Here is a 12,830-nt window from a genome sequence, read left to right on the forward strand (position 1 = left end):
AAAAGATGACCGGTAAGGGGATCTTAACCCTTGACTTGGTGTTGTCAGCACCACGCTCAGCCAGTGAGCGAACCGGCCATCCCTATGTGCGATCCGAACATGGGGCCTTGGTGTTATCAGCACCGCACTCTACCGAGTGAGCCACGGGCCGGCCCTCAACGTGTCATTCTTAATATATACAACGCTTTTACATATCAGTAAGAAAAAATGTAAAGGCTCGCTACTCAAAGTATAGGCCCCACACCAGCAGCTCTGGCATTACCTGGGATGGTTAGAAATGGAGAATCTCAGGTCCCCACCCGAGAGCTTCTGCATCAAACTCTACATTTTAATAAGATCCCCAGGTGATTGTGGTTTGTGTGCATGTGAAATTTGAGAAGTACTGGTGTACTAGACATGAGCAGACAAGTCACAAAAGAAGAAATATAAACAGTCAATTAAAAATATATACAAATATTCAACCTTACCAATGGCAAGATTATAATGAAAATAACATGTTCCTTTTTCACCTATCAGTGAGGCAACAATGAAGATTGGTGCAGCCAGCATGGCAAGAGTGTGGACAATGAGTACCCTTACCACAACAGAAGGAAGGACAACATTCTAGAGAATAATCAGGGAACATGTATCCAAACTTTAAATACACCCACTGTTTGACCTAGAATTTCCCCTTCAATGGACTTTATCCAAAGAAAATAATTGGGTACATATTACAACATTTATGTATGCATGATTAAGTTTGCTGCAGCATTATTTTAATGGCAAAACTAAAAAACTGTCAAAATTTCCACTTAACAGGAAACTTGGTAACTAATAATGAGTCTGTATCATGTAGGACCTATTTTTAAAAAGTAATTGAAAATAAATTATTATGCAGTCATAAAAAGGATAACAGAGAGCCCCATGCTATATACTGTTATGAAAAGTAGTTCATATAATGTTAAATAAAAAAAGCAGGTCATCAAACAGTATATACAGTGTCATCCTCTTAGTATATATACAATTTTATAGACTAACAAGGCTGAATACATACCTTTATTTGCCCTAACTCCTAAAACTGCACATTTCATTACAGAGATTTTAAAAAATGCATCAGCCCATAAGAACAGAAAGAATAGGACAGAAGATAATAGCAGATTAGAGATGTCGAAATAATTTGAAAGAAGAAAAAAAGTATGAGAATAACTTAGACCAGAGAAAGCTGAACCATAAACTGGTACGGGACAAAATAGATTAAAGTAAAAAGTATGTACGTTGATCGTGGGGTGGCTGTGTGTGTATAGAGGTGGGGGACCTATGAGAATTCAATACTTTCTGCTCTATTTTGCTGTGAACCTAAAACTACTCTAAAAAATAAAGTCTGTTGGAAAGGAAAAATATAGAAAAAAAAAGTATGCCAAATATGTATATATAAAAAGTTTATATATGTATAAATATTTCTAGAAAGTTCATTTTTAGGAAGATGGTACAGACATGAGCTAAGAAAGGTTTCTACATTTTTTTAAAAGATTGTTTAAGGGGCCGGCCCGGTGGCGCACTGGATAGTGCGCCGCTTGGGAAGGGCGGCGGCGCTCCCGCCCGAGGGTTCAGATCCCACGTGCGGACCGGTTCCCGCTCACTGGCTGAGCGAGGCGTGGGGGCAACACCGGGGGTTGCAATCCCGTTGCCGGTCCCCGGTCCGGTGCGGGGGCAACACTGAGGGTTGTGATCCGTTGCCGGACACGGAAAAAGACAAAAGACAAAAAAATAAATAAATAAATAAATAAAAAATAAAAGATTGTTTAAAAAAAATCCAAGGAATATGTGACATAGACTATATGTGGCCTGCAAAGCCTAAAATACTTACCATCTGATCCTTTACAGAAAAAGACTGCCAACCCCTGCTCAAGAGAACTTTTGCTTTCTATTTTGTACACTTTTTAAAAAAAAAGAAAAAAGAAAAAACAAAACCAAAAAACTATACACTTCTACCTTATTTGAAAAAATTTTTTCATGAGTTTGTATTATTCTTTAATTATGGTGATAAATATTTTTTTAAATGATGAGGGAAGCAATGTTTAAAACATATTAAACCATACTGATTCCTTCACTCCCCCCAGCTCCCTCCATGTTAATCCCTCCGTAGAGAAATTGTAGATTTATAAGTGGATGACAGAAGCAAACTTTGAGAGGGACCAACAGGAACACTCTCCAGATGGGATGGTGGGTCAGTCATGCTAGGAGTGGAGCATGAAGTGAGAGGGGCAGAGCTTAGGGGCTTACAGCAACAGCCACATAGGCCATCTTCTCCTGAATGGGCATATTATGGCATTTCTGTAGCTTCCTCAGGAGCCTCCACAGAATCCAGGTTGTGTTGGGCAGCTCCACTTCCAGTGTTCTCCATAACTCAGCTAGATGCCTAGAAATCCCAAAGAGTAAGAGTGTTCAGGAGAATGGCTTATCCCAAGGCCTACCATGGCCACAACCTTCCTAGAATTTGTTTGGAATCCAGTCTATAAGAGGTATTAGTCTCTGCTCAGTTCTTCAGGATATCAAAAGACTTACTCTCTGATTTCATAACAGTAACTCCCAAAGTTTTACTGAATTAAGTACCCACTGCCTCAGCATGAACTTCATGGCCTTTCATAAACTGGTCCTAACTTAACATTTCGGTCCCACAACTTCCCTGTTACATATTCTGTGCTTAGCCACCCCAGACCTTTTGCCTTTACCAAGCAAACCACAGACTTTGAAGACCTACACCTTTGCTTATGTCATTTTCTTAAACTGGAAGTCCATTTCTAAAACTCTTTTCTGCCCACCAAACTCTTCAAGGTCCAGCTGCAATGTCACGTCCTCTGTGAAGCGTTTGCTGCTTCTTTACCATGTCTCTCGCATAACATTTAAAAAATTTCTTCTTTATGGAAGTGGCCAATCCTATATGTGCTATTGCCAGTTTTCTATGTTCATGTGCATCTGTTCCCTGTGAAGGAAGGGATTATGTCTGGATCTTCTTCTTTGAATCCCTAAGGGCCTAGCACAGTGCCTGATAGAGGAATTCAAGACACATTTATTCAATCCAGTGTACAGTGCTCAAATTTTGGCTAATGTCAAGCTCTTAAATAAAGCTTTGATCTTACTTAGAAGAGATCTCTTCTTAAAGAAAAATAACATGTAATAACTTCTCTTTCTATCATTGGCTCAAATATAGGGCCTGCGAGTTACATAAGCATTATGGAGGAGCCTTAGGGTAGGGGGAAGATTGGGAGTTATTCGTGCTTCTAATCCATTCTCTTATTTTCAGACTTTGCCTAGGCATCTTTGTGAGCTAGAATCAGTGTTTTTTAAAATGTGGTCTTCTAACTATCTGCATGAGAATCACTCTAAAAATTAAGAGGCTTAGAGACTATGCTGACACTTTACTCCCTACCCTAGTAACTCTAATCTGTGAAAAAAACAAAGTAAGAAAGTCCTAAAAGGAAGGGCAGAAAGGCAAAGTGGTATGTTGAAGAGGCTCAGAGCTGGGGAAATAGTGAGATGGCAGAATATGAACATTCACCCTGAATGACATTAAGAAATACCTGTTTACTTACCCTTGGTATTCCCTGAATTCCTGAGACAGTAAATGAAGTACTCTGAGAAGCTACTTATTGTGAAAGAAGTTTTGCAAAATGCTTTTGGTTTCCTGCACATTTCTAAGTGTCCTGAGAATGCATCTAGATTAGGAAAGCACACAGCCTTTAAGCCAATGACTCACAAATTTTAGAGTGAAAAAAATCATCTGGAGAGTTTGTTAAAAATATGGAAAATGTCTCACCCCCAGTGATACTGATTCTGCAGATGTGACATGGTTTTTGTTTGCCCTTCATCCCATTGGGAAACTGCCCTTTCAAGATCCTTCATAATCCTATTTGGTCTGTATAGTTTGGTGGGAGCTGACTCGAGGCCCGGCTAATCAGAATCCTGCCAGGATGCTTGTCAGGGCTAAAAGAAGACACTTCATTTCCCACTGCAGTTCTGAGCTGATGGTGGCCATCTTTGCCACCTTTAGTGCAAGCCCAACTGAGAGATGAAGAGAGGTGGATGAAAACCTGATGAAATAAACTGAATCTCTGGATTCCATACATGAAGACCCTTGGACTTCCCAGTAATATAAGCCTATACAATTCCTTAGCTAGTTTGAGCTCGGTTTCTGCTACTTCCGACTAAGAGTCTTGACTAATATAGTAGGTCTGTGGTAGGTTCTCGGAAGATACATTTTTAACAAATTCCATAGGGGATTCTGATGCAGTGTTTCTCAGACAACACTTCAACAAACACTGCACTAGGAACTTTGAGGATATATCTTTGAGAATAAATACTGTGCTGTAGCCTCCTTATGGAACGGAAAGAGAAAGAATGTCTTGGCTGTCCTGGCAGTCTACTAGGAAACAGAGCACTGCACCAATTGCATAGCGGATGGTATGTCATATATGTATGTGCTTTTTTGTCTGGACCTACACCAGTGAATTGAGTTTCCCAAAGCATTTCATGTCTCACAGAGACACAGTAGTGGTGAAAATGTAGTGTAATTTCTGTTTCAGTAAATGGCATCGCAGTCATCTTGGCCTCCAAAGCCCAAAACCTGAGAACTAGCCTGAATGCCTTCTACCCTGCCATTCCTCTCCCATTCAACCAACACCTGCCTACAGATGCTCCTGTTTCTTTACTCTCTCGCCTCCTCTCCATCTCTGAAGCCACTGCCCTAATCCAGGGCCTTGTCATCTTTTGCCTGAACAAATGCAACTGCTTAAGTGCTTGCCTTGCCTCCTGTCTGAGCACAGCCTCTAATCCATCTCCAACAGAGTCACACTAAAAATGTACATCGGATTATATCAGTCCCTTAACTAAAGTTCTTCAATGGCTCCCCATCTCCCATAGTATAAAGTCCATTATCCTGGTTCTAAATTGGTCTCAATCTATCTCTGCTATCTAATTTCTGATTACTTTTTAAAAACATCTTTATTGAGGTATAATTTACTACCATAAAGATCACCTGTTTTAACTGTACAATTCACTGACTTTTAGTAAATTTACAAAGTTGTGCAACTATCACCACAATCCAATTTTAGAACATTTCCATCACTTCAAAAAGATCTCTCAAGTCTGACCACTTATTACTATCCACTTTTCTCTCCAGCCATTCTGATCTGCATCTGGCTCTCAGCATTCATCAAGCTGTTGCATACCTCCTTGTATTTATTTTTGCTATTCCTTCTGTCTGGAATGTCTTTTACACTCCCTTATTACTCCATCTTCCACTTGGCTGATTCATACCACAAAACTCAACTTGGGGACAGTCAAGCTTTTAGAAATCCTTCCCTGATCCCTCATCTAATTAAGTCCCCTTCTAGGGACTTCCACAGAACCCCTTACTTTGCTTTGAAATCCTATGTTATCCATCTGTTTCTGCTACCAGACTGTGTTGCTGGAGGGCAGAGTCCATATGCTGTTCATTTTTCCAGTGCCTAACAGCACCGTGCACATAGCTGATGATTTGAACAGACTCCTAAGTATAATCACCCCAATCTATATGTAAACCAACTGATGAATGTCAGGTAAATGACCAAAAATATAATCAGAATGAAGTTTCCTGACTAAGTCATTTCCATTTCTAAATAATTCCTCAGTTTTCATATGCTATAAAGCAGTAGTTCTCAAAGTCTTCCAAGATGTAGAACAAATACAAACAATAGAATAATGCTAAAGTTATATATATATATATATATTTTTTTTTTCCTTTTTGTCTTTTTTACTGACCGGTAACGGGATTGCAACCCTCGGTGTCGCGCCTGTACCGGGGACCAGCAACGGGATTGCAACCCTCGGTGTTGCGCCCGCACCGCGCTCAGCCAGTGAGCGGGAACCAGTCTCCACATGGGATCTGAACCCTCGGCGGGAGCACCGCCACACTCCCAAGCGGCGCACTCTCCAGTGCGCCACCGGGCCGGCCCCTAAAGTTATATTTAAAATAACTAAACATGTTTAATATTTTGTACTTGGATTTATTTTACACAAGAATCTACTGCAGATAAGCTGTAGCAAGGATCAAAGATTTAGAGTGATTTAGCAGAAAAATATATAAAAGTAAGAATATTTTTTTAAAAAACTATGTTAACTTATTTTTTTCTATGGATAGGTAAAAGTCCTCCATATTTTATTTAGTGATAGAATGTCTAAGTTCAGAGAACAACAGCACTACACTTAGACATTATGTGAGAAACAGTTTAAAGCAGAGAAATCTTTTCCAGAATCACAATAGACAAAGCAGATAAAAAGAGGTGCTGCTCAGGTTAAACTGGGATGGGGCCTGGAATTCCTGCCTGAAGCATAACTGCCCTCCCACAGGCATCTCCTGGAACTTCCAGGGTGCCTCCAAATGTGAAAATCACTCACCTTAAAAAAAGCATCTTGTTTGTTTCTTTCTATGATTCTACTCTTCTTTATGTATATATAATATAGACACTTTCTTTTTTATGCACGTTTATTTATTTACCCTGATTATAAGTGTGTATATATATATACACACTTTCTTTTTTATGCACATGTTTATTTATTTACTTATTTTTGGGCAAAATCATTCTGCAGGGGAGTTGTACATATTATGACACTTCACTAGTAGATAACTTCAGTATCTATCTCCTAAGAATACGGACATCCTTCTACATAACCATAGTATCATTTCACACCTAAGAAAATTAACTTAATAATCTAGTATAGAGTCCATATTAAAATTTATGCCAAATTTTCTTTTATAGCTTTTGTTTTTGATTCAGGATCCAATCAAAGTCACATTGCATTTGGTTATGTCTCTTTAGAGTCTTTTTATCTACAACAGTGCCACTACCACCATTTTTTTTTCATGACATTAACTTTTTTGAAGAGTCCAGTCTAATTAGCTTATAGAATGTTCTTCATTCTGGATTTGTTGGATTGTTTCCTTATGTTTATGCATTATATTCTGTTTTATATGAAAGGCATTTATATCATATGTCCTCTACAAGAGAATCATTACATTTTTGAAGGCAACCATATTCCACAATACTTGGAGCTGTGTCACATACCCCCACTTAATCCAGAGGCTGTGCAGGGTTCTGTTACCTGTCGTATGGTATTGGATGACACAGAAGATGGCTGAGCACTATATCTGTGTACTTGGGCCTGGAGATAAACAAACTCACAGTGTTTATGACTTGTTGGCGGATGCTAGACTGGCTGATTGTGGATAGCCTGGCACAAATAACTCCCATAATTTCAGGTACCTGAAAAGGAAAAAGAAATCACTAAGACCTTAATCCTGTGGAACACTGATGGTTACTGAGGATATTGTAGCCATTCTAAAAAGGTCCTAGGGGATGACTTTTTTTTTTTTTTTGTCTTTTTTCATGACCGGCAACGGATCGCAACCCTCAGTGTTGCGCCCATACCGGACCGGGACTGGCAACGGGATCGCAGCCCTCGGTGTTGCTCCCACACCTTGCTCAGCCAGTGAGCGGCCGGTCTGTATGTGGGATCCAAACCCTCGGTGGGAGCGCCGCCGTGCTTCCCAAGCGGTGCACTGTAGCAGTGCGCCACCGGGCCGGCCCGGGGATGACTTTTAAATAAATGTTTGTTATTTTTAAAAGTTTATGATCAAAACTACCTTAAATATATCTGTATGTATGTATATGCATATAAAAGGATTTGGAAGGATGTACATGCAAAGATGTTAATAGTGATGGGATACTAGATATACTTTTTTGCTTATATATTTTTTCTAATTTTTCCTCAATGATTATGTATTAATTTAACAATAAGACAAGCTAATAAAAGTGTTGCAAGGAAGCTGGGTTTTTTCCCACTTCGACTCTGAGAATGGCAGAGGAGTCGTTACCCTCCTTCCTCCTGGAGATGTCTATCAGGTTCAGGTAAAGGAAATAGAAATCACTGTCCATTCCCTGTCTGGACTACTCTTCCCACCCATAGACTCAGGGCTTCAGGTTTCTGTGGAAATGTCAGCTTCTCAGAGAGGCTGTCCTCAACAACCTTATATAAAATGACAACCAGTTGTCAGAAACCAGTTTAAGGATGGGCTGGTGATGAAATTCTGGCCAATAAAACGTGAGGGAAAATCTACTGGGGGCTTTTGGGGTAGATTTTCTTCCCTGATTAAAGGGACAAAAGGAAAGCAACATCTTTTTTCTTTCTGGACACAGTCTTATCTGCTCATAAAGTCTGAAACTGCTGCAACTACCTTATGACATGTGAACAGGTAAAGCAGAAAGGTGAAAAAGCCTCTGGGTCTTTGATAACACTATTGAATCACTGAACCAAGCCTGGATTGTCTACATCCAGACTCCTTATTATATGAGATAATAAATCCTTTGGTTAAGCTTCTCACAGTTGGTCTTTTTTCTGCTGAAAGCAACCAATGGATGCAAGTGCCCATCTCACCATGCATCTCACCACACTGTTCTAATTTGCATCTTTCCTATTTTAATAGGTTAAGAAATGGGTTCTCATCATTTTAAAATTACATTTAATTTTTATCAGAGTACACCATGCACACAATTTAAATAGTCTAGCAGTATTTCAAAGCTCTCTTCTCCCTATCCCCCAGGTCCACTCTCCATAGACAAATATTTTCATTCCGTTTATCTCTTTCAGTATGTCCTGTATTTCTAAATGATATAATTATATTGTTATTTCTTTTGTATTATTTCTTTTTTTTTAAAAAAAGATGACCAGTAAGGGGATCTTAACCCTTGACTTGGTGTTGTCAGCACCATGCTCTCCCAAGTGAGCCATGGGCCGGCCCCTTTTGTATTATTCTTAATGTATCAATTTTAGATAGATTTAGATAAATTCTCTTGATTTTTTTTTTTTTCCTTTTTTCTTGTCCGGCAACAGATCGCAACCCTCAGTGTCACACCCGTACTGGACCGGACCGGCCACGGGATCGCAACCCTCGGTGTTGCACCCGCACTTCGCTCAGCCAGTGAGTGGGAACCGGTCTGTATGTGGGATCCGAACCCTCGGCGGGAGCGCGCTGCCGCGCTCCCAAGCGGTGCACTGTAGCATGCGCCACCGGGCCGGCCCAAATTCTCTTGATTTTAAGCTTTCCAAGTCTTACTCCTTCTAGGGTCACTTATAGCTTTTTTTTTCTTTTTAATGTCTTTACACCTTTCATTTATCAGAATGAGTATCTAAATTGAAGTAACCGTTCTCATATGTGTTAATTATATTTCCCCAGAAAATCTCTATTCTTGTGGAAAGTATGGACCACATCTTACATTTTAAAAATCTCCCTCCTTAGTTGAGTACACACTGGTTGTTTAGAATATGCCTATTGAATGGATGAGCGCTTGTGACCAAGTGGACTAAGGCTTTACCCTGTCCCCATCAGTAGTTGTTCTCAGCTGAACAGGAGCAGCAAAAGAGATCTCAGCAGCTGCAGGAGTAGAGAGGTCTTGCTGGTATTTCATATCCAGGAAATTGCTACTGAGATTTTACCTTCTCAAATCGGGACTCTGCATTTTTCACCAATGTTATCAGTAATTTTCCTGCTGATATCTGGGTGCAGGGATGTTTCAAATATTTCAGGCCATCCAATGTAGTCATTACAAACTGGTAGAGCTCATTTGAATTGAGAAAAACTTCAAAGACCTGAAATGATTTAGGAATAATGAATTTCTGAGAAATATGATATGACAGAAAGAGCCCTGCAAGAGGTAGATTCTAAGTTAACAATCAGAGAAATGTAGAAGATGTACAAGGCTGCTTATTTCAATCTTGTTTACAAAAGTGAAAAACTGGAAGCAACCCAAATGTCCACTGCTAGGGTCTGTGCATGGCCTTGTATAGCCCCAACTTTTAGAAGCTTCATTATAAGATCCTCAGAGTCATACTTTTATCATAGTAGGACTAAAGGAAAGGGCCTAACGTTATACAGCTGACAGGGTCTCAGGCATAAAATGCCTTGTCAGGAGACAGCATATTAAAAGAATGTGCTGTTCTACTTCTCACAGCACTTGGCAGTGTATAAAGTCTTTCATATGATTATACTAAGTAAAATTTACTGGGCACTCACTACGTGCCAGGCATTAAGCAAAGCATTTTCCATACAATATCTCTTTTAACTCTTACAACAATTGTTACCAAATTTCTACAGATCTTCATCGTACAAATGAGAAAACTGATGTGCAGTTTAAATTACCTGATATCTTTGACCCTACATGACTAAGATCTGTAGGTTTTCTCTTTTTTCCCCTAATTCCTAACATGTCTGGTACCTATTACATGCATAAACATTTGTTGAATAATGAATAACTACATTAATTAAAAAGCGTACGTCTCCTTGGATCAACCCTACTATCTTGTAGCTCTTTTTTTGTGACAAGGGTTTACATTGCAAGAGACTGGCAATCAGTGGAAGCAGAACTAGTCTGAACAGAAATCCAAATCATGATATTGGCCTCATTGACAGGTTGACCTAAACCACTAAACTAAGAGGACAACGTGAGTAAGTCATGAACATGGTGCCTTGTCTCCAAACTACAGAATGTTTAGACAGCACATTCCCTGGGCAATCTTGTATGTTTATTTTCATATTACCATTTTACATTTTCATGAACAAATGTATGAGACCTCTGGTTCCTTCCCCATCTTTGCCAATATTTCAAGCTGTGTGTTTTTATAATTTTAGCCATCTGATTACCTGGGCAATTTTGAAGGGATGACTGTAAAACTGTTTAATACTGTAGAGCTCTAGAAGTTCTCGACATTTTTTCAATGCTCTTCTCAAGCTTTGGTGATTTTCCTCGTCATGAGTAATATCTGAGAAGAAAATACAAAATATTAATTCTTTCTGGTTTATTTCTTTCTTCTTCATTTTACAAGGCTGGTTGACCACCAGTTTTAAAGTAGATCCCAAGATCTCACTCTTCTTGTCTTTTTTACTTGAACGAAAATGCCTGGGGAAGGAAGTGCATGTTAATCTGAAGGCTGATTTCTTTCTCCTTTCTTGCAGAGCAATACATAAAAAGTGCTAAAAGCAAAAGGTCTTTTTTTTTTCCTTTTTGTCTTTTTTCGTGTCCGGCAACGGATCGCAACCCTCAGTGTTGCCCCCGTACCGGACCGGGACCGGCAACGGGATTGCAACCCTCGGTGTTGCGCCCGCACCTCGCTCAGCCAGTGAGCGGGAACCGGTCTGTATGTGGGATCCGAACCCTCGGCGGGAGCACGCTACCGTGCTCCCAAGCAGCGCACTGTAGCAGTGCGCCACCGGGCCGGCCCAAAAAGGTCTTTTTTGTAAGAGCAGAGCTTTTGAGCAATTCATGAGTACAACCAAGACATGCTACCTCACTTCCCATTGGTGAGGAATTTTGAGGGGTCTCTCTGTGAAGCTAGGTCCCTACAAAAAATTGCCCCATTTTATGCTGTGTCCGATAATTCCAATATCAGAACTCTTTATGTGTCTAGCTTTGCTGATTATTCAGTCTGCCAACACTTCTTGTAATGCCTTGTTCTTCTCATGTTTTGTTGTGACCTCATATTCATTGGAAATTCATCTATGGGAAGTCTTTGGGCCCTTGGTTGAGGATACTGTTTCTCCAACTAGAATATAAGCTCCCTGGGGGAAAGACCTTTTCTGTCGTGGTTACTGATGCATCTCTAGAACAATAAGTGCTTCAAATGTATTTGTTGAATGAATGATCAACTATATTTCCTTTTCTGTATATGTTGATAGACAATGCTCAAACTCAGAGCTGCACAAAGATGAGACAGCTGCCTTGGGAACTATGGAGCTTCCTTATTCATGGGACGAGCAAGCCCATATATACCAACTGCTTGGTGAGAACAGAGTAGACTGAGATTGAACACTGGGGGATGCTGGGTGAGATATCTTCTAACGTCCCTTCTACCTGGGAGAGTCAATGATTCTATTCCTTGACCAACTGGCCCTCCCTCTATCTTTCAAACTCCTAAAGCTCACACCTGCAGAGGGTCCGGGCTCATGCTGCTCCCTCTGCCTAATATGCACTTCTTTTTTTTTTTCCTTTTTGTCTTTATCCGTGTCCGGCAACGGATCGCAACCCTCAGTGTCGCCCCCGCACCGGACCGGGACCGGCAACGGGATCGCAACCCTCGGTGTTGCTCCCGCGCCTCGCTCAGCCAGTGAGCGGGAACCGGTCTGTATGTGGGATCCGAACCCTCGGCGGGAGCGCCGCCGCGCTTCCCAAGCGGCGCACTATAGCAGTGCCCCACTGGGCCGGCCCTAATATGCACTTCTTACCTTGTCACCTGCCTAATTGCTCTTTATTCTTCAGATTACCTTCAGAGAGGCCTTTTCTTTTTTTTTTTTTTGTCTTTTTTCCATGTCTGGCAACGGATCGCAACCCTCAGTGTTGCCCCCGTACCGGACCGGGGACCGGCAACGGGATCGCAAGCCTCGGTGTTGCTCCCGTGCCTCGCTCAGCCAGTGAGCGGGAACCGGTCTGTATATGGGATCCGAACCCTCGGACGGGAGCGCCGCCGCGCTTCCCAAGCGGCGCACTATCCAGTGCGCCACCGGGCCGGCCCAGAGAGGCCTTTTCTGAACCCCACAACTAGATTTCTTATTCATGGCCCCTGCAGTTTCCCTTTTTAGCATTTATCTTTGTTTATAATAACAGAGATATTTGCTAATTGTGTGATTGTCTGAATGCCTCACTAGACTGTCTGTAATATGAGGATTGGGACCACTAGTGTTCTGGTTACTGCTGGATCCCAAGTAAGTGCTAAATAAACATTTATGGGATAGGGGCCGGCCCGGTGGCGCACTGCTACAGTGC

At 41.0% G+C, this 12,830-nt stretch overlaps 1 protein-coding gene across 2 annotated transcripts in view; it reads right to left on the reverse strand.

The window, feature by feature from the left end:
* MROH8 (maestro heat-like repeat family member 8) overlaps positions 1 to 12,830 on the reverse strand; it is a 56,844-nt gene that overhangs the window by 14,633 nt on the left and 29,381 nt on the right. The window contains exons 10-13 of one of the 2 annotated variants that reach the window (XM_008575431.1): positions 10,715 to 10,833; positions 9,511 to 9,663; positions 7,120 to 7,280; positions 2,263 to 2,398 (exon numbers count right to left, since the gene is read on the reverse strand). In XM_008575431.1, coding sequence (XP_008573653.1) covers positions 2,263 to 2,398; positions 7,120 to 7,280; positions 9,511 to 9,663; positions 10,715 to 10,833 — 569 coding nt within the window. Of the gene's footprint in view, positions 1 to 2,250; positions 2,399 to 7,119; positions 7,281 to 9,510; positions 9,664 to 10,714; positions 10,834 to 12,830 lie in introns of those variants that run through there. The other variant, XM_008575438.1, reaches the window with a different exon arrangement.

The sequence above is a fragment of the Galeopterus variegatus genome, unplaced genomic scaffold (assembly GCF_000696425.1).
Source record: "Galeopterus variegatus unplaced genomic scaffold, G_variegatus-3.0.2 Scaffold59, whole genome shotgun sequence".
In the NCBI taxonomy this organism is placed as follows: Eukaryota; Metazoa; Chordata; class Mammalia; order Dermoptera; family Cynocephalidae; genus Galeopterus; species Galeopterus variegatus.